The sequence below is a fragment of the Phalaenopsis equestris genome, unplaced genomic scaffold, assembly GCF_001263595.1.
Source record: "Phalaenopsis equestris unplaced genomic scaffold, ASM126359v1 Scaffold000105, whole genome shotgun sequence".
NCBI classification, from domain to species: domain Eukaryota; kingdom Viridiplantae; phylum Streptophyta; class Magnoliopsida; order Asparagales; family Orchidaceae; genus Phalaenopsis; species Phalaenopsis equestris.
The window spans coordinates 494,302-516,720 of record NW_018164547.1 but is presented as its reverse complement, the minus strand read 5'-3'; the positions used below and the strand labels follow the sequence as shown (position 1 = coordinate 516,720).

At 35.4% G+C, this 22,419-nt stretch overlaps 1 protein-coding gene across 1 annotated transcript in view; it reads right to left on the bottom strand.

The window, feature by feature from the left end:
• The window catches only part of LOC110020624 (carboxy-terminal domain RNA polymerase II polypeptide A small phosphatase 1-like), a 43,587-nt gene extending 23,100 nt beyond the window's left edge, over positions 1-20,487 (bottom strand). The window contains exons 1-4 of the mRNA XM_020718781.1: positions 19,949-20,487; positions 8,164-8,292; positions 399-519; positions 210-291 (exon numbers count right to left, since the gene is read on the bottom strand). Coding sequence (XP_020574440.1) covers positions 210-291; positions 399-519; positions 8,164-8,292; positions 19,949-20,230 — 614 coding nt within the window. The 5' untranslated portion in view covers positions 20,231-20,487. The remainder of the gene's footprint in view (positions 1-209; positions 292-398; positions 520-8,163; positions 8,293-19,948) is intronic.
• Positions 20,488-22,419: the final 1,932 nt, after the last annotated feature.

Here is a 22,419-nt window from a genome sequence, read left to right as displayed (position 1 = left end):
AAAGTTCAAAAAGTATCATTAAGAAAGGAGTCTCCTCCCTTTTCTTATTCAATAATGCCATAATAGCCAGTCCATGCATCCATATTCGATCAGATATCATAAAAAAAGAAATAAACTATCCCACAGAAACACAACATAATTGGATCAGTACTACCAACAATAGTAGTCAACCAGGTGGTCAAGAAGAAGAAAACATGGACATGACTTACGTGCTGACAGTTGCAGGGCGATAAAGACGATGAGAGAATCTGTTATCAACATCTATTTTATCAACAAGTGGTCTGGCATAACCTGAAACAGCATGTATTCATAATAACAACAGTAATATGGAATGAAGAAAGTTATAAGAGAACCCAAAAGAAAGAACAAAGGTCATCATTAATTAAGACATAACTGACCTTCAAGACCAGCTGTGAAAAGAACTAGATCAGCAAATTCACTAATTTGCTGCAGAAACTCTTGTAAACCAGGTCGCTCAAACACCGTTACATGATTAACCTTTGGTTCTCCTTCAAAGCCCTTAAACAATGATTCTTCAAAGCTCCATCATACACATCCAAGCAGCCAATACAATAGAAATAGATTGAGAGGGGATTTACATACATGCAGTCAAAACTTCTTAAATAACATATCTAACACCCAATACTTTTAATCTACATATACCACAGTACCTTTTAATACGCCACATTCGGGGTTCCGAAAATTCAACGCCCAAACTCCCATTATTTTCAAGAGCTTTGTCGGGTTGAATTTTCATAAGACATATTAGATTGTAGATAAGACATTACCCATAGATTTCGCTCTCTTTCTGTGAGTACCTTTTGATATGGGGTTCAAGGTTTCCCATAGGCTTATGCCTTCCAATAACAGTAGAGCACTTTTGATTAAAGCTAGTCATTAATCAGTGAGTATTCAACATATAATAGAAGCAGACTTAGAATTTAGATTACAAAATTTAGCACCTTGAGCTTAAAATGGATGGTGGGAAAATGATAAGAAACCGACCAAGATCCTTGTCGGCGGGGAAAAGTGGGATGGGGAAGGAGTCGCCCGTAAGAAGCTGTCGGTCACCGGAATCGAAATCATGTCGCCCGCCTCGGAAGGACGTTCAAATTTACATATAGATTTAAGTTTAAAATCAAATATGAAAATCAAACTGACCCCATATTTTTCATAACTTAAATGAAAGAGCGTTTTACCTCAAACCCTGTATCTATCCCGAGGGATAAACACAAGACTTGAGGATGAGACTCGATCAAATAAACTAAGATATATATGACGTCTGTTTGTCCTGCGAAACCATTTTATTTGCCGACAAATTCCCCTATTTAATATGAAAAATTAAATAAGGTTTATTTCAAGCTGGATCCGGAAAAACTTCCTATAAGGGCAAGCCCCTATAGTTAATTACATCTTAAATGACCGAAATCACTTAAGAATACTCTCGATAAAAATCAGGAAAAATTATCTTCAAGGACTTCAAAATGATAGGGTTTTTCAACGAAATCGGACAAAGAGATGTGTAAAAGGGAATGGTTCAAACTTGGAACATTTATTACAGAATCCGAAGGAAGAAGAACTAGGGGATACCACAGATCCAGAGGAGATCCTCGGTAGCTTTCCAATCTACCCTATGGTTTGGTTTCAGTTTCGAGGAAAAATATTAAAGTGTGTTATCCTGCCAATTTTATTTAATTAGGGCTTACATTCGTGTGAAACAATCACACAAATAACCTGAAAGATGCGAGGATTTAGGTCGTAACGAACGACAACCTCAGAATCCTAAAACGAGTTAGGATTTAGATCATACAGTGGAGCCATACAAATATCTAACGAAAAGGTTGAGGATTTATGTTGCGCTAAGCGAATAACCTCAAGTCCTATGGATTGTTATTTTAATTTCTAGGAAATGAATGGTTTAGTTGGGGAAGACATGTTCTGCTGTTGAAGATGATCATGTTGCCCATCGCGCTAGTTCCAAGCTCCTTGTCATGACGAGTTTAAGTTTTCTAAGGTGTCCAATTAAAACGACCCTATGTTACTAGTCCTCTAAACATCCTATATGAAAAAAATGCATGCTTAAGGCTATATAATATAAAATGTGCAGTATAAGACAAGCAATAGAAAGCACAATAAAAGAAACAGTATGCACGCCATACATGGCGACAAGCAATAGAAAGCACAATAAAAGAAACAGTATACACGCCATACATGGCAGTAGCAGGTATAGTAGAAATAACAGTATAACATGCTATATAGAGCGGTAACAGGTACAGTAAAAGGAATAGGATAACATGTTTTACAGAACAATAGCAGGTATAAACAAGAGTAATATAACATGTTGTACAGAACAGTAGCAAGTATAAACAGGAAAATGAAATGCTGTAAACGTAAAGCAAACTTGTACGCCTGTGAGATCCGCTACTTCTTAAATATAGCAAACTGAAATGCATTGCAAAAAGCGAAGTCTGGAAGAAACGACATTCAGAAAATCTGAAGAAGAGTGTAACAACGACTCATGACCGAAAGCTCGAGAAAATCAAAGAGAAAAGACTCAAGTAAAAATCCTCAAAATTTCGGAAAAATCTCAAAAAAAAAAAAAGAAACACGAGGTGCGATGTCCAAAGCTTCGATAAAACAAAAAGTTCAGGCAAAGAGGGACAGCAAGCACTTGTGTAGGGCTAGGCTCAGATATATGTATATGTACTCGAGGGTCCACGAAGGCTACTCGGTCACCCGAATGTATAGAACCCGTCACTCGTCTAGAAGTGTGTCTTGAACCTCACCTAGAGGGCTACTTCCCAGCCTAAACAGGTATTCGTTAGCTGGACAATCAATTTTAAAATGTACATTTAAAATTTATGTTTTTGACATGCACATAGATCTCAAAAAAGATATTATCAAATTTTATTTTATAGCAAAAAATATATTTTTATTCTTTTTGAAATAAGTTTTAACAATTTTTATTATCCACAAGTCAATTACGCTGTAGGGCGTGAGACTGCCAACTATCTGAGGAGGTTCGAGCCAACTCTCACTAGACTAATGTCGGTGAAGGATATCGTTATCCTATTGTTCATCAAATACCTGGATCTTGATGTTATAAGATAGGGCATCTTTCCGCTCTATCTTCGGTGTGCCTTTATCATCACCACCCTACGCCCCAAAACAAACTACTTGCGACCTTGCTTGATGGTTTCACGTATAACAAAAGACTATACGTGGACACTTATGTGTCGGACATAAGCGTCAAAAACCGAACCAAGAAGCAAGGAAAGAAAAGAACAAAAAATGGGGTGAGAGAGAGGAGACACTGATCCATCTAAAACACCGAAAAAGAGAATTGATCAGTTCTCAAAACTCCTATCAAAAAGACCTGTAAAAGTAGGGCCCAAGGTCTTTCCTAACAAACATAAAAGGCTACTTTGCGCTGATTTTTTAAACCCCAAAGACGTAGGATTAATCAAATTAACCAAATGCTCTCCCAAATAAGGCTTGCAAATCCTCCCAAACCCCAAGTTGATATCAAAATCTTCCAACTTCCAAATTAATCCATAGCCTCACACCTCAAACAAACACAAAATTTTTCCAACGCACTGAGGTGTAAGATCTACGGCTTAAGTGAGGTAACGCCAAGAAAATTCATGGGTAAAAGCCCATATCAGCACCCTCTAGCTCCAGACCCGAATAAACTACCACAGGTGACTCACGGCCAAGGCAAACCCAAGGCCAAAAGGAGAAGAGGCTCACGGCTAAGGCGACCCAAGGCCAAAAGGGGCTCACGGTCAAGGCAAACCTGAGGCCAAAAGGGGCTCACGGCCAAGGCAAACCCGAATCGATTATATGAATATATTTAATATACATAGGAGAGTGAATGGACAAACCCTCACAAAGCCTCCAAACCGACTCCAATTTCACCAAGTAGGCCACAAGGAAATTGTTCAACACATCCTTCAATCACCTCACTTTATAGATAAGGCAAAGACGTACATTTAAACTTGACTCATCAATCAACACCCAAGCCACTTCGAGTAGGAGTCAAACAACCCCAAGGGATTGCCAGCAAGCTCACGGGTAGGACTAAGAACAAACCAAATCAAGCTCCCAAGCTACCTCTCGGGTAGGAGCAGAACCAGACAGAAACTGAACCATTCAAGGCCAAAACGAGGCCAAACAAGCAAAACCAAGCTCCAAGGAAAGCTAAAATCGAGCCATTCAAAGCCAAAACAGAGCCCAAGCATAGATTAAAACCTGAGCCTTAACAGAAATTAAAATCTCAACCATCTTAAGGTAAAACCGAGCCAACCCAAGTTTTTCATCAAGGTACAGATTAGTTAAAGACCAAACAGAGCCAAGCAAGACTAAAACCCGAACCCAACAAGGGTCGAAAACCAAGCTGCAATTGAGACCCCCAACACTAAGCCACAATAAAAGTTAGAACAATATTCTTATGCTTTTAAGACATCTCAAAATAGAACTACCACATGCTTTGAGTGAAAGTGTATGAAAGCTTCGCAATACACATACTAACAGGCTCATGAGAAGGGCCAATTATTTCAAAACCACCCTCTTAATTACTTCCAACATAAGTAAGCTTTGGGAGATAGGAAAAATGCTACCCTCTTAATTACTTCCAACATAAGTATGCCTTGGGAGATAGGAAACATGCTATTAATAGCATGCCAAATCTAACTTCTAGCATATATGCATATTTTTATTTTATCACATGCTCTAAGTAATAAACATTTCCAAATACAAGCATAGTGGCAACTGGAGTGCTAAACCATACCCTAAGATCATCATCAGGGGCTCGGCAAGGTTAACACCGAGAGCCAGTAAAGCACAGAGAAAGGGAAGGAGAAGGAAATACATACCCCCAAGCTTTTAAATGTCATTCCCACATAACAAATATATAAAGAGTAAGTTAGAACATGTTTAGGAATGAGACAAATAGTAATCTCCCTACTCTAGCATGCTAACAGGGCTCGACAGAGAACAGGGACGAGCACACATAAAGCACAGGGGCTCGGTAAAGAGCAGGGTCGAACACAGACAATGCATAGGGGGAGAGGGAAGAAGATACATATTTGAAGCAAAATGAAAGTAACACAAAAACTGTAAAAGCACTCCACAACTTCACTTCCTCTCCCAACAACAAGAGGAAACCGATTCAAGCACCAGAAGATCAAAGAAGTGAGTGAGAAAGAAAAATAGCAGAGTTTTCTCCAGTAGAAAGATTTTCGGCCCCTTTTCACGCTCCAAAACAGAGTTTCATATAGACCCGAGAGAAGGAGAGCGAATGATTAGAGGATCGCATGCGGATCTTCGAATGATCAAGAGAGACAGAGGATATGATCCTCGCAGAGATTACGCTCTGCGGCAGGGAGGATCGAGAGCAGACGAGATAAGATACTCGCAGAGGATAGGATACGGGATGGGCGACTGCGAGAGGCGAGCGTGTGTGAGAGGCGAACGCGGGAACGAAATCTCTCAACGGCACGAAGGAGCGGGTCAGGCGATCGAACGAGCCACGTTAGGGCAACACGGGAACAAAACCCCCCAACGACACGAAGGAGCGGGCCAGACAATCGAACGAGCCACGTTAGGGCAAAGGTAGGCCCACAGACGCGAAAGTGAGGGGGGAGATAGATTTAGGTTAGGGATTTAATGTGAACTATTAATTATAATAATAATAATAATATATTATTTATTATTATATAACACTTAAATAGGTACTTTCCCCAAGACGCGCCGTCGCAATAAAACGAACGTCCCCCTTAAGCAAAATCGACGTTCCGGACGCATCGGCGCAGACCGTTTCGCATCTGGAGTCGTCATCCGGAGTCGTCTGGGCAACCTCATCGCCGATCGGGCTAAAAACGCATCGCGGTCCGAATCCTACGAAAATTTCGGCTCGAATTTGATTAAACAGGAAGGCGGAGAGCGCAGCGGCGCTAAATCAACGAGTAGAGTCAATCCTAAGGCCGTCATTCCTAAAGGAATGCTCCATGAGTTCCTTCAAAGTAGCCTTACATGCTAGGCAGTAACAGTCAAGACTATTACATGGAACGTCGAGTCGAGCGAAGAGAAGTCCAGAATTGCTAACGGGAATGGCTCCTTCACTATTTTTCTAGGAGTAGTCGGCAGAAAGATCCTACGGCTAGATCCTAGGCTACTAAGGAGGGGAAAACTACACCTCGACCGAAAGCGAGGTCAACAATCCTATGGTTCCGTCATGTAGGGTTGGCGTGGTCCTTGATCTATTTAGTTAGATTAGGTAGTTAACTTAACCTAACTAAAAGGTCCTTGCCAGCAATCTTGAGTTTTGTCGTCCAACAGACCTTTGTAGATATAGGGCAAATGTCTACCTACGAGGACAAATTTAAGTCTATCTTAGCTAATTAAAAATTTTGTGCCACTCAAATGTATCATTATGGTTCACAATTTGAAGAGTAGAGAGTCATTGAGAAAGATGCAAGCTAAGATCATGACTATAATATAATGGCTTCAATATAATTCCTAACTCTCGAATTGTACAAATTGGGAGAAACCGCCTACCACTCGAATTTTAAGAGTTATCTTTGTTTCCTTATGGAGTTGTTTGATTTATTAAAGAAATATTGTGTTTGCCCTAATTTTTCCGGAAAAGCGTGCCAATTTTGTGGTTGAATCATATCAAGGGCCTAATGCCGAAAAGCTTTAGAGGAGTGTCTGCTGCAGAAACAATTCCGATTCCGAAAGAGGGTCTGATGCAATAAAAGGCTTCGGAGGAGGGCCTAATGCAGGAAGAATTCCAGTAGAGGACCTGTTGCAGGACAAGCTCTGAAGAAGGGCTTGATACAGAAAGAAAACTCCGAAGGAGGGCCTGCTGCAGGAAATCTTCGAAAAATGGTCTGTTATAGGAAAGATTTCAGAGGAGAGCCTGCTACAGAAAGGGGCTCTGGAGAAGGGTAACGATTTGATGACACACTTACGGATAATGCAATACAATTTCCTAGCTCAAAAGGTACAGGACCGCTCAGGTTGTTCCTTGAAACATCCAAAATCTGGAGCTTGGTAAACAGACCAACTAAAGGCATAATATCATCAAGAAGGTTGTAGAACAAGAGTAAAGATTGGAGCCTGCTACAGTTCCCAAGGCTACGGGAATTGCTGCCAATAAGAAGATTTCTTGATAAATCCAAGTGTTCAAGATTGAGATAGTTGAGATTAATAGCACGCAAAGAATTCATAATTCCAAAAAATCAATGAACAGTGTCGTTGAGATGGTTGTCAGAGAGGTCTAGGGTTTCCAAATCAAAAAGATTCGAGAGAAACGGTGGAAGCTCAACTATGATCTAGTTGAACCCCAGGTTCAGTACACAAACCACGAGGAAATTGCTAAGGCAGATAGCCAGAGAGGAGAGTCGATTCGAGGTTGAGCACCTTGAGGTTCTTCAACATCCAGATCTCGTCAGGAATCTCACCTGACAAACGATGGAACAACAAGTTAAGGACTTTAAGCTGTGAAAGCCCACCCATAGACGTCCAAAGGTGCCATGTTAGTTGCCATGTCAGATCGGGGCAGCTACAGATAATCGAGGTAGAAAGCAAACATGAATTTGTAGCAACAATGGAGATGTTGACCGCAAGTGGTATGTCATTTGTTTCATTCGCCTTCGACAATCAAATACAAAAATAATTTATTCCTCATAATTTTTCACAAGAATAAATTCCCTAATATAACCTCCAACAAAATTTAATACAGTATTTCTATGAATCCAATAGTCATCAAACTTATAAAAGTTAACTTTTTTTTTTGTCTCATAAAAGTAACAACAACAAAGAAGTGGAATCCGTAAGCTTTGTCGGATCTCCAGTCAAACTTCTTGCTAGAAGCAGCGGAAACGAAGTTGAATCCGTAAGCTGCCAGACCTTGTCACCAGCAATGGAGAGGGGAGAAAAGAAAGAAGGCATTTTGCCTCTAAGAGCCATTTCACTAACAAAGCTCTCCGAAAGAAAGGAACAGAGTTGATGGGGTGATAGATATGATGTATTACAAGAATGTTGGGGGTCATATAAATAAATTAAAAGTTGTGTTAGAGATGTTATTTAAGAAATTTTGGTGATATATATGTAAATACCCGTAGATTAAAAATAAAAAATAAAAAAGAAACTACGAACCTTCTCTCCGGACATACATTCCAGCTCAAAACACCTCAGACCAGCCTCAATTGCCTGATTACGAACAAAAGAAGGAAGGCTAGACGACTCATATGCACATACCAAAGTCTCATCCAGGTCAAGGACCACCTGCAATATTCAGTCAAAGAAACACAGCTAAAAAATGTGCTCATGTTGAAAATACAATCATAATGAATAGAATGATTTGAACAAATATTAGTTAATTTACAGATCAACATTTCTTTTTAAAAACTAACTGTAACACAAAAAAAATCAAAAGGCAGCTTTAAAGTTTCTGCAGCAACAAACTTGATGTCAAATCAAAATGAAGGTATCAAACAAAGTCATAAGATAATTAAAGACAGACAATGAAGATCGATGGATGAGCCATGGATGATTGTTGAACTAGAGTCAACTGGTAATATTTATTTAACTTGTATCTTTTGGAAGAGCATGCTTAACTTAGTTTAGTTTTTGTGCCCCTTCATGTTGTTACTGATCTAAGTAATTTTACAAATTCATTCGGTTGATCACTCGGTTAATCACCATGTTGCAATATGCCCACATACACGAGTATTAACTCTTGCAAAATAATAGAACTAGATAAGTATAGTGGAGCGGCAGAAGAACCCAAAGCATGGCAGTAAAATGTCTAGATATTCAAGCCTCAGTTTAGCAAATGCTTTAAAGTAGAAAAATAAAAGGCATCAACAGAGCCAAAATCAAGGAAAATGATTGCGATGCAGATATTTGATCATGAGCAAATTGGGCTTGTTTTCACTTGTATTTTAATTAATTATTGACATAATATTAGGCCTCAAACATGTCAATTAAATTTAAAACATGTTTTACACAAGTTTGTTTTGTATAATAATGACATTTTATTTCCTTCCATATTAGCTTCTTAAATTTCAAAATTATCATAAATCCAATCTAAAAAAAGAATTTCACGCTAAAATCACCTCTACAACCCTACTATGTGCTGAGTATGTAAGCGCTTGCTTGCACATCTCCATTTATCGTCAAACCTCCAACTTGGCACCTGCGCTTGCCAAACCCCTCTTTTGCATGAGTCACCACACATCAACACCACAACTTGCCTCTTCGCATTCTATTTGTTTCCAACCATACATAGCCACCTATCTTTTCTTTGTGACATCATTCATTGCACCCGCAATAATCCTGTACCACCTTTGCTTGTGATCCTACTTTTGCACCAATTACTCTACCATAGACAACCCATGTGCATCACTTTTATGCACATGTACTTACCACCCACCTCTTTGGCTCTAGCAATAATACTACAACTACCTTCAATTGTTTGACATTATCATTACTCAAAGTTAGCTATATAACCGGAAGAATTACTGACAGAATAGATCATTGAAATTACTGATTGATTTTCCAACAGATATCCCGTCACAAATTTTTTTGACGAAAAATTAAGGAAAAAAATCGTTGGTCAATGATTTATTTGTCTCCAAGGAATTTTCCTTCGGAACAATTTCCGACAGATTTTTCACTGAAAATTGCGTCAAAAGCTATTTTATATCAAACAGACGACAGGCGCCTCCCCATTTCCCATTCTTCTTACTTTCGTTTCCTCTCAATAAGACACGGGAAATGCTTGTCCAGTTCCTCCAAATTGCTTCTAAATGGTCTAATTTCTTCAATTTCAACCATTTCTCTATAGAATCAAAGGTAAAACTCCTCTTTTAGATTCTCCAATCCTTTTTTTATTTATGATTTTGTCAAGTAAAAATTAAAATTTTTTTGAGGCTCTTTAAAGTTTTTTTAATTTGTAGTTCCAATCATTTTGAAATTTGTTTGAAATCTATTTATTTTACAATATTTTGTTATTTGTAGTTAGATGTAAAATTCTTTAGCTTAGATTTAAGAATCCAAATTTTTTTTCCTAATCACTTCGGTGTTAGATGAATTTAGGACTAAATTTATTTGAGACTAGTAGGATTACATCAATCAAAATATAGATTTTTGGATAAAAATATCGACGGCATGATAAGAATTAGACCTAGTAATCTTAGCATGAATAAACCTTATGTGTAGTTTTATTTCATGGTCAAATTGAGTACATAAAAAACAATAGTTTATCAAATTATTTTAATTTTGATTTTGCTTAGAGTTTCACGTTAGTTTATTAATATATGTTATTGTATTCAATTATGCTTAAGTTAAGCATGTGTCAAAATCTTATGGAATTTTGTTTATCCTCTTAAAGCGCATGAATATTCGTAATGAAAGATCTTTGACATATAATAGGTTGCATTTAGGCAAACATATAATAGGTTGCATTTAGGCAATAGGTTGCATTTAGGCAAAAAAAAAAAGAGAATTGATGAATTCTTGAAAGGTGTAGAGTATTTCGTGTATGTGGTATCTCAAGCTCATATCTATCTTTCAGATAAAAATTTTGATTTCCTAAGCAAAACACAAAAATCAAGCATATTTAATAACAATCTCATCACCCCATACCACTCTACCGCCTATTATTCCTTAAGACATGCCGATACCACTCCATTTTACCATTGCAACCTTATATAGTTATAGAGCCCAGCTATCGTCGTCCAACACCAACGTCACCAACATATCAAGTTGGTCGTCCACTCCTACTTAGAAAAGTGGCACTAGGACATCCATTTCGTACATTTATATTGAGTCTGATGAAGATATGTCAAATCATTTGCATTACTTTTATTTTTTGAGTAGGCAATGCTAACTAAAATTTCTTTTATAGATTCAATGCATCCATACAAGCAACACAATAAAATACATAATAAGAAGTCTTACATATTTTTCCTAAAAAAGAACCAATAAAGATGCACAAAATGTGATTTAGAAAGTTTGTGGTACAAACTAAAGTCTTTATATATAGCATGATGCTCTATTTCTAATGATTCTCATTAATATTTTTCATTACAAAAAAAAAAATTAGTGACTATTGGAGCAAAGTAAAAATATTAGAAAAAAATTTGAGATAAGAAGCATTGCTTACTTAAGTGACCTGTTCATAAACATTAACACGTCTAGGCAGAGGACTCTTTGAATTGGAGAGAAAATATGGGCTAAGCTATATTGGGTATGGGCCTTCCTTAACTATGTTCGCAAAATGGAGCAAACAAAACAAAATTGGATATCTAACTATGGGGCCAAAGGCAACTTTCTACATTCTAGATGCTCAATTAATCACACTGTGTATAGAAGAAAACTAGTAAATCATAGACAACATAAGAAAACTTTATCAAGAAATATTTACTAACTATAAATATGCTTATAGAAACAAGGGCTAAAAGAGAGCAGATATTTGTAAAATTATATAGTAGAGCACATCAACACTGAGACCACCAATAAATTAGTATTTGGTTACAAAGAGTTTACGCATGTAAATGTTTATTTATAAATTATAATCTATTTGAAAATATATTATGATTTAATTTTCTCATAATATTTTGTAGAAAAACTACATGAAATTGAAGGCAGTGCAGGTCAAAGTTCAATATGTTCACGAACTTTGAGTGATCATTTTGAGCGGTCAAAGTTTGATATTTGAGAAGTCGTTGGAGGCAAAAAGAAAAATAATATACGGCTTAAGTTTGTAGGGTCAGGTGTAAGATGAACATCACTCTTTTGTAGACATGCCACTAATTCGATCGACAAATTCACTAGAAGGTGTGTTGCTACGTTTGTTGAGATTATTAAGACTTGGGTGACTACTCATATCGAAGCTCAAATGTCTCCAATAAAATAAGGATGGAAAATATACACAGTGACAGACAAAGGGAAAAAGAGCCATTGGTAAAAGAGCTGGAGGAGGAAGTGGGGGAGATAGAGGTATATTAGTTACTCTTTGTATCAATTTATTATGTTATGTGCTAGAAGGTTTATTGAATAATTATGTGCTTTATATTGGTTTTGGAACAATTAAATAAACTATTTATACAAAAAGTTCTTTTATAGTTGTATATTATATATACATATATATATATATATATATATATTGGTTCTTATTATTATGTCTATTGTGACCCAATAGTAATCAATTACATATTTTCATCAAATACATTTTTTATTTATTTATTACAAATACCATGTATAAAAATAATACTGTATAAAATTCACCTTTTATTTTTTTCTTCTTTGTACAGATTTTTGTTAAAAGTCTGACGAAAATTTTGTCACTTTAATTGATGCATAAATCATTGCGAATGATTGTTTTTCAGAAAACTTTTTCACAAAATTTTTGGCAGATTTTCGAACAAAATTTTTATCAAAAATTGTGTACATTTTTTTTTCATCCTTCGATGAACTAGCGGCACTCCCACAGCTAAACATGTCGGTAGATTTGAGAAAATTCCAATAGATTTTTAGCCTGAAATCAATCAGCAATTTTTTTCAAAGGCCTTTTCAATTGTCATAATGTTTCTCCAACCAAGGATTTTTTTGTGGAGTAAATTTTGTTCAAAAAGTCATTTTTTGATGAAAAATATTGGTCAAAATTAACAAAGTTTCATGTAGTGTACGTCCAACCCATGCAATCTTGCACGTTAACTAATACATTTGTATACTTCCAACTGCCTTATTATTCCATTCATCAAATTAAATCATGTATTGTAATCATTATTATCTTCATTGCCTCAGTTTCACACTAGAAGCTCAACTTGCATCAATATTTGTGGCAACTTTCTTGCTCGCGACTCTTTCATCACATCCTCATTTGCTTTTAAACACGTCTCTAACTAACACCGCGACCATTTTTCTCGTGACCACACTAGCTTGCTTACACAGATTGTTTAACTCATTTAATCTATTTCACATTGCAATACATGTCAGCCTTATCTTTCCACTTTCAATTACATCATCCTACACACTTTGAACCAATATCTTTACAAACCATTAGCTAGTCCAAAATCAAAATAGTTCGACCCAATCATAACCAGACATGAAAAAAAAAATCAGCTCAACCAATTAGTTCTTTAGTAAGCTCGAGAAAATTTACTTATATGCATGAATGCCTAATCTTCAAAATATATTTCTAGAGGTAATCTTGTTTTTGATAGTGGATAAAGAGAATCTTATAATAGTAGTATCAGTATAATGATATTAATCCACTTCATCTCTCATATTCAGGATAGATTTCTTCAACCTCCAATCCAGGATAGACTTCTATTCATCTCTCTTCTTTGGAATGAAATTTGCTAGCTCCACAGTAATGTTTGGGATCTCAAGTTCTCCCTCAAACAATCATTCAACTCTTTGGATTAGTTATTCGCAACCAACAAAAATTAATATAATACATGACAAGTCTATTTTGAGCTTGTCTTTATTAATATTTTAATTAAATGCTAGCATAATATGTCATATAGGTTATATGTAACAAGAGCATTTTATTTTCATTCATATTAGTTTTCATGTATTTTAAAAAACTACTATGATTCCTAATATGTATAATCAAGCTTTGTATTATAGGCTCCATATGATGAACTATTGAATAAATGTTTGTACTAGTGAAGCGTTTCAATTAACTTTCTCTCTTATGTCTCTTCCCTAATATGTATGTTTTCTTGAAATCTCACCTCCATTAAATAATACCAAAAAAATTAATAACTTTTTCTCCTGATTTGTTTTTGCAACTTTTTTATTATAGATCAAATGCATACACCAACCTTAGATGATTCCTTCAATAAAAAAACATTCATTGGCATTTCTCAAAATTCATTCTCTCAACTTCGACCAATCATCATCCTTACTTTCATTGTTGCATCAAACCTCATATCATCTCCACTTTTACGTGGTCCACACCTGACCATGTCCTCACCAATAACTTTTTTGACACTACAACCCACACATGTGTCACAAAACCTAGCACACCCACCTAATCCGATCACCTTTGAAATCCTGCTAGACGTTAAATTGGTGTGCGCTCCCTCGCATGTCTCCATTCATCATAGAACCTTCAACTCAACCCTCTCATTCTCATCATTTGTCCTTTGCATGAGTCGCCCCACTGCATGTGTCATTGTTAAAAACTCTATGTTCCACCCCTGCCCTAGTATACATCATCACATGTTGTTTTCATGGACTCCTTCATCGCGTCCAAAAGACTCCTCCAACACCATCACTTGTGAAGCTAGTTTTGCATCAACCACTCTAATATAGCCTCACCCCATTTACATTATTGATTAGCAGATGTGCTTCTTAAGCCCCATTGTTTTTAACTACATATTGCTGCAGAGAACTAAAGTGTTTGGCATCACATCAGGTCTATGCTACCTTGCCTAACTAAATTCCAAATTAGTTATCCTCATGACCTTCTCCAATGCCTCATTTTCACAATCTTTACGAGGACTTCAAGGCTCATGACTTTGTCCTCACATCCAAACTGGATTCTGAGCATTTCCCTAACCCCACAACTAATTTTTTTATGTTTTCTCTTGTCCTGAGGCACCAACTGCTTGCTCGATTATCTACTGAAGCGCAATACATGTCAAGCCAAACTCTCCACTTTGATTTACATAACCCTACGTAAGCTAAATTATATCTTTACAAAGCACAAGTTAATTAATAAAAATAAAAATCAGCTTGACATAAGTTCAAATGAAAAAAAAAAGCAAATTCAGTAATTTCTTCATTAAGCTTAAGTTAATTGCATGAATGTCTCTAAGCTTCTAAATTATCTTTTTACAGAGGATTATTTTTTATGATAGAAAAGAAACATCTTCAGTAAATATTGTTGACATAATAATTATATTCCCCTTCATCTCTCTTACTTGGAATGTCATCGATCTCTCCACTTTGGAATGAATTCCGCTAACTTAATAGTATCGCTCAAGTCCTCTAGTTCACTCTCCTACAACATAACAACCCTGGGAGGCAGACTTCTATGCAACCTAGGAGAATTGATGTAATGTAAGTCATAGACCACATGTCCATTTTGTGTTTGTCTCTGTTTATATTTTAATTGATTATTCACACAATTATTAGGCATCAAATATGTCCATTAAATTTAAATCTATCTTATACATGTTTCTAATATGTAATATGGAAACTTTACTTCCTTTCAGGTTAAACCTCATATATTCAAGGCAATTATTATGAGCCCTAGTCATTAGTCCGTATAAGAAGCCCCAGTGTTATATTTGATGATTAGTTATTGAAGAAATAATTCAGCAATTGAAGCTTCTGTCATATCTTTCTATTCCACAACTCTCTCTTCCCCCATATCTAAAATCCTAACTCGAGTAAAGTGTTTAAGCCAAAAAAAATCTGAAAGACAAACCAAGAAATCCACCTCACTTTAACACGTTACCGTGCTCACGCACTGCTTTAGTCCATTGACAGATCAAGATACAGAAACAGCAGATAGTTATTCTTCTAATAGCTGGAAACGCATCCAGTGTTCTTCAAAAAGTGAATAAACCGATGAATCTAGTCTTGTAACCGGCAAACAACACCATAATATAAACTCCACCCAGCTCAAATCTCCTTTTTTTCCAAAGAGATGGGATTGCTGAAGTTAAAAACCGTTCCATTCCTAGACGGATAATTACTTACAAATCCCTTAACAAGAAGTAATTCTACAAAGGTGCAAAACAAAGTACCTTGTGAATACATTTACTTACAATGCTGCAAATTAATGAAAGAACTTTCCTGATATTCAAAGCACTTCGAAGGCAAAATGAAAAAGACAAATTTTAAAACATAGCTTATGAGCAGGGTAGAACTTATCCTGCTATATCCTTCAAAGTTTTATATGGATCAACTTCTAATAACAATTCTATTAAACAGCAGTGAAAGAGGAGAAGGATAAGCAATTTGTTAGGAAATCCTTTTTTTTTAGGAGATACTACTATAAGCAAATACGATGAACATGCAAAATAATAATAAAAAGATCAAACACTACATGAAAACACCAAGATTTACATAATTCAACAAAACTAAGATAGCATCAATGGAAGAAGAAAATGATAGGATCCATTAAACAGAAGCCACACAAATGTACAAAATAAATTATGCACAAAGAAAAACTCATCTCTAAACCAAATTATGCCTAATCTCACCATAAAAAAAGTCTCAACTTTTCAGCCAAAAATACTAAAAAAAAGAGAAATTCGAAAAAAAGAAATGACAAACAAAGAGCATTTAAATAATATCATAAATTACATACTTAAATGCTCCAAAAAGAGTGCCTTCATGCATGCATATGAAATCATCGAAATAATTCTCAAACCACTGTGCAAACGTTGCCTCAAAATAATTATGCACAATCATATAAAATTGATTAAGCAAATTGTTTTCTTCTCTTCCCTTGCTCCATTTTTTTTTACTTTGTCCTACACTTCTTATTTTCTCCCAACAAATCAACCTGTCCCAGTGAAAAGTGCTCATATGCACTCCACACACAATACATTTAACTCTCATGATCCACATACATGGATCTGGCAATTCTCCTTGTACTTTATTTATAGATGTTCAGGAGACAAACTTAACATATAAATCAATTTTAAATTTTTAATTGGAGCCATCCAAAAATAAAAAATTTGTAATTAATTATTAAACCTAAATTTATCAAAAAATTAAAGGATACTTTTTATGCATCCTATAATATTCTTATTTTAAATTTTTACTTATCATGGCAGAACTATTGAATCAAATTCTAAAAATCATCCCAATGACTCAATGATGTGGTAAAGGGTATCATTCATAACATAGATCCAAACTGATCTCCCATAGCCCAAAGGGTTGAGCACAATGCAAGCACAACAAAACTGCAATGACACCTAAAATTAACAACTATGAGGAATTCTAAAGAATTTATATTGCACAGCAAAGTGGATAACCTAAAACTGAGAGCGCACCTACCAACAAATCATTGTACCCCCAAAGTGATCAGATCATCATTCAAAATAATCAATGATACAACCTGAAATAGGAAATTGTGTAACAAGAGATCGATCATCCAATTATCTCCAATACTACTTCCCACAACCTAAGCTCCTCTTTATTTTGAAGCCGAGCCTATAAACAAAAAATAACAATTCAGCCTCCCAAAATCACATTGCTCCAACACATATGATAAGTATATTGAATTTTCAGCCAATCAAAGTTGCAACCTAAAATACAAAGTCCACCCACAAAATTGGCTTCATAGCAACAAAAAAAATTCTTAGAAACTTGAATACTTTGACATCTCCTGAAAGCGTACATCATGTTCTATGGATAGCACTCAAAGATGTAAGATTCTTCTTAAGGCATGGTACATGCTTTCTTTCAGTCAATCTTCTAATGACACCATCATGCATCCTCAACTTCATAATGCAAAAACTAACTGAATTTCATTTTTACACGGTTAACTATATAAATATAACTGGTACTGCATAGATCATGAATAGAAAATAGTTCCTTTTGAGAATAAAGATGGTACAAAGAAGTAAAATTCAAAATTCATTAATTAAAACATTTGTCGAAAGCAATTAACAAAAGAGTGCCATCAAAATCTACACCTGAATGATCAGCGACATCACTAGCATTTGCTGACTCATCCTCAAAGCTGTTATTGGCAAGATGTGTCATCCTTTTCAAAGCATGACATTTATCTCAGTGTAGGTTACACACATTCTCGAAAGGTCTCTCCTTAACAAGTAATCCTCTAGCAAGGCTTTTATTTTCTATAGCCTTAAGTTTAGAGATCACAATATTAGAAAAAGTGAATTTTAAGAATTTTTAAGCAAGCTATATATGTACCATACAACAGAGTGTCACAAACTAACTTGTAAGGAGGTAAAAGCATAAGGTGAGTAAAGGTTGACACTCATTATCAACCATCACATTAATATTCTCTCCTATACTGTATTTCTCTCCTAAAACAATCCTCCATTCCATCCCTTTCTCTCGCTCTCTCTTTCTTATCCTTCTCACACAGACCCTCATAAATTGGGAGAAGCAAGCAACCCTAGCAAGATCTCTCTCTCTCCCTCCCTCCCTCTCTCTCTCTCTCTCTCTCTCTCTCTCTCTCACACACACACACACACACACTTTCTCTGTCTCTCTAAATTTCTTCAATAAACCAAAAGACTCCATCTCTTTCTTATCTCTAATTCTTCCTTCCTTTAGTTCTCTTAATTCCAAAGAAAAGAATCAAATGCATTTTAAGAAATGAAAGAAGAATAAAATCAAGAAAGAGATCAAAAAATTCAACATCTCCGTGACAATGCCTCAAAAAAAATATATATCATTACATTTGATCATTGTCCTATATCAATAAGCTATAACTCGTAATTGTCCTCTTAAACATGCTTTCCCTCATATGTCTTGATAACATTTCCTTTTGATCCTATGCCAATCATCCCTTCTCGTTCTAATGATTGACATTTGTGATGAAACAATAAGAAATGTGGATAAAAAAGGATTTGCATATTTGACATATGCTATTGTCGATAAATCAACTGCATGATGGAGTCATTTTGTCATATGCTAGTTCATCTTGTCTCATTCTATCATGATACACACCTGATTGTTTTTCAATCCCAAACACAATTTGAACTTTAAATGGAGTGCCAAGAAGTCAACCTTCACAATAAAAAAGGCTCAATTTAAGTTTATTTATGCAACCATAATATCAACTCTTTGCAAATTTAAAGTTTGGAAGTCTAGCTGTAAATAATTTACTTGAAAAAAGTAGATTTTATTTAGTAAATAAGACTACGTCTTATATGTGGAGCCATCTTGAGCTATGAAGTTGAGAACATAAGAAAACCACTGTCATTATTTTTCTTTAGCATATGTATCACATAAATTAATGACCTTTTCTGCATCATATAGCATGAAGTTATATTTCTAGTAGTCCGACATATAACTAGGGAGGAGAAACAACTACCTTCTTCATTTAAAGAAAAGGGGTTAAAGTATGAATGCAATGCTAACTCCTGTGAAGGCAGCATTAGACGTAACAGGTCCCAAATTCGAAGGACATTGCTTTCACAAAAGTAAAACAGCAAAGGAAAACCTGCAATTCTCTGACAAACTTTGCAAGACTTCATTGTATCCATGAATCCAAGTAATGTTAATTACAGTTCATGACTTCTTTTTTAAATTTTATTTTTATCATTTAAGAGGATCTGAAAAACAAATAAAAAATTAAGTTTATTCTAGAATTAACTCAATTCTAATCCAACATGACACCGAACCAAACAGGCCCTCAAGCGAAAGTTGAGGTATTAATGAAGTTCCTAGAAACCAATAGGTGGACTTCATAGAATCATTTCCCCATCCGTATTTATGTATAGGTCCCTATGCAAAACGAATCAAGCACACACCAATCTCTCTCGAGCAGTATCAGCACGAAGATCATTTGCTCCCTTTTAAATCATCCAATTATTTCACTGTACGGAGAAATGCAAAGCGTCCAACAAACTGCAATAAAAAGGTGTCCATCACCATTCCATTTTTAATTATCGTGCCACGTCCACTAACATCGATCTTTTCCAGGCATTGCTAATTCCAAATCGAGAAAGGCGTCAAGATAATAACATAATTCTAAGAGAAATCAAAGACGCTAAATCCCCAACATCTGTGCATAAACGGCTATACGGGCAACACGTCTAGAACAAATCCATTAATTACCCAAACTCTTACCATCTAAACCAATTTCAATAGCTGTTCAGTTACTTCGCACCAGCACGAATCCTCGTAAGACAAACTAATTCACTAAAAAAAGCAGATCATTATGAAGAAAAACGCCAGAAAGTTGTCACAAAATCGAAATACATACCATCAGCTTCCCCACGGCGGCGGTCTGCTCTGACGCAGCTGGCGGCGGCGTATCAGTGGGAGCATGGGCAGGGAGCGGCTTGAAAGCTAGCGAAGAGGAGAGCAGCGGGTGACGGACACCCAAAAATGAGAGGACCTGGGACAAGGAAGGGGTCCCCTTGACGATCTGCCACAAAATCCGGAAAACGAAACTAAACCAGCTCATCAGCGTCCTCCAGACCTGCAGCGTCCTCGTACTACTCGGCCCAGAGGCGAACACCTCCGATGCCGCGAGCTCAGACATCTTTCCCTCAGGTATAGAAGTGAGAGATTGTGGAATAGCTAGAAAAAAGAATAGCAAGACAGAAAAACAACTCCGGCGAGCTTAAGAGACTCAGACGGAAAACTCGGCAAAGCTTCGGCCGTGGAATGGTGGCTCCTCCGGCTATCCGGAAATCTTGAAAAAGCTGGGATGGAGAATTCCTGAAGAGAGAAAAACGGGCCTTCTCTGCTTCTCTATTATCCAAATGGGTTTATTCCCCGACCTTTCCCTGAGCGACTGGTTCGAACATCCACACTGGCGTTTTAATATTTAATAATTTTGTAGGCTTTTTTTTTTAATAAATAATAATTAAAATCATTCTTCTGGCATTTTGCTCCACAAAATAAGAATAAATTATTATATACAGACACCATATGTAGAAATATATGCGGTGTCCAATCTTTACTGTTCATCAATATTTAAAAAAAATTAAAAATGAAGCCCACCAAAATACATCTTTGCGGTGATGAGCAGTGTATATCGGACCTCGTATGCATTTCTGCATATGGTGCCCATTTGAAATAATTTTTTCAAAATAAAAAGGCATGTCTCCCTCAACATCCTACTCTTTAAACCATAAATTGTCTCTCTTCCCCTTTAAGAGATTTTAATTTTCATATTTAATGTAAGGTTTAAAAAGTATATACTTTCGTAATAACCCATCTTTGTAGAAATAATATAATCAATGAAATTTTTTTACATTGGATTTTGTTCTTGAGGTTGGAAGCTTTGTGGTCCAAACTCATTCTCACATCATAGCCACATTACACATCTCTCTCCAAATTTAGAATCCTCCCCAAAATCGTTGGTCTTCCATACGAACAAAATCTCCATTTGTTTGAGGTACTTGTTTGAAGTAATGTAAACAAGCAAATTTTCCAAAAGTTAAATAGAACGTAATCTAAGAAACTTATAGAGGCCAAAAAAGGAATATTCATCAAAAAATTATATTATATTTGATATGTGCCAATAGGATCTACTCATAGATTGTGAACTCTTAGAAGAATGAGCCCTCATTTCATTACCACTTGAAGGCAATAAAATTAATAAAGAGGGACGTGAATTGAATTATTTAAAAATAAAAATAAAAATTTTATATAATTATTCATAAGAGGACTTTTATGATGAAGAAAATTGATTATGAATATCAAATGACAAATAATTTCAATGGCAATAAAGTAAGGCGATTAATTAACACAAAAAATGAAAGTGGACACTATAAATTAATATATAGTGGTTCAATCACTCCATGTCATGTATTTAGTCTGTGATTTCTCCTATCAAAAAAATATATCTCTCTCACAATAACAAGTAGAGAATATTAGTTCATAATTTATCTTTAGTGATTCATGGAGCCACCCAACTTCATTTCTAAGTGAGAAGTCATATGCTCCTAACATGAACCATCACAACTTCCAACATCAAGGCTTGAAATTGACTACTATTACAATTCACTAGGTATCCACTTTATGACCAAAAAATATTTTAATATTGAGATCTAAAGTGTTTTTTTGTAAACCAACTCATAAATCTCTTAAAAAGAAATTTGTAATTATACATAAGTTATGATAAAGAGTGAGAATTACTTGCATAATTAATATTTATGCTAATTATACTTCAATGTCAACTCATGAGCTATCAATGGTATTTAAACGCTATTACCGATGTTAATCTTTAATAATTAACTATTGAAATTACCATAAAAATAAGAGTGAGAATTACTTGCATAATTAATATTTATGCCTAATTATACTTCAATGTCAACTCATAAGCTATCAAGGGTATTTAAAACACTATTACCGATGTTAATCTTTAATAATTAACTACTGAAATTACCATAAAAAAATAAAAATTATAAAATAGATGTTTAGAGATTACTTGGATGTTCATATTGTATGATATGCAACATGCCATATAATCAAAACATTTTTAAATAGATTAAGATTATATTATATGATTTTCATCAAATGTTATAATCAATAAATAGATTTAATTATATAATAAGAATTCTACTCTAAGAAAATAATAATAATAGAGTTGGGGCCTTATATCCTAACTTTGCACAAATTTTCGGCTCACAAAAAGATAAATGAGCAAATCACAAGAAACAACAAAAAATTTTATATGAAAAATTACAAAATAAAAAAATATTGCATGCCCTATCTCAATAT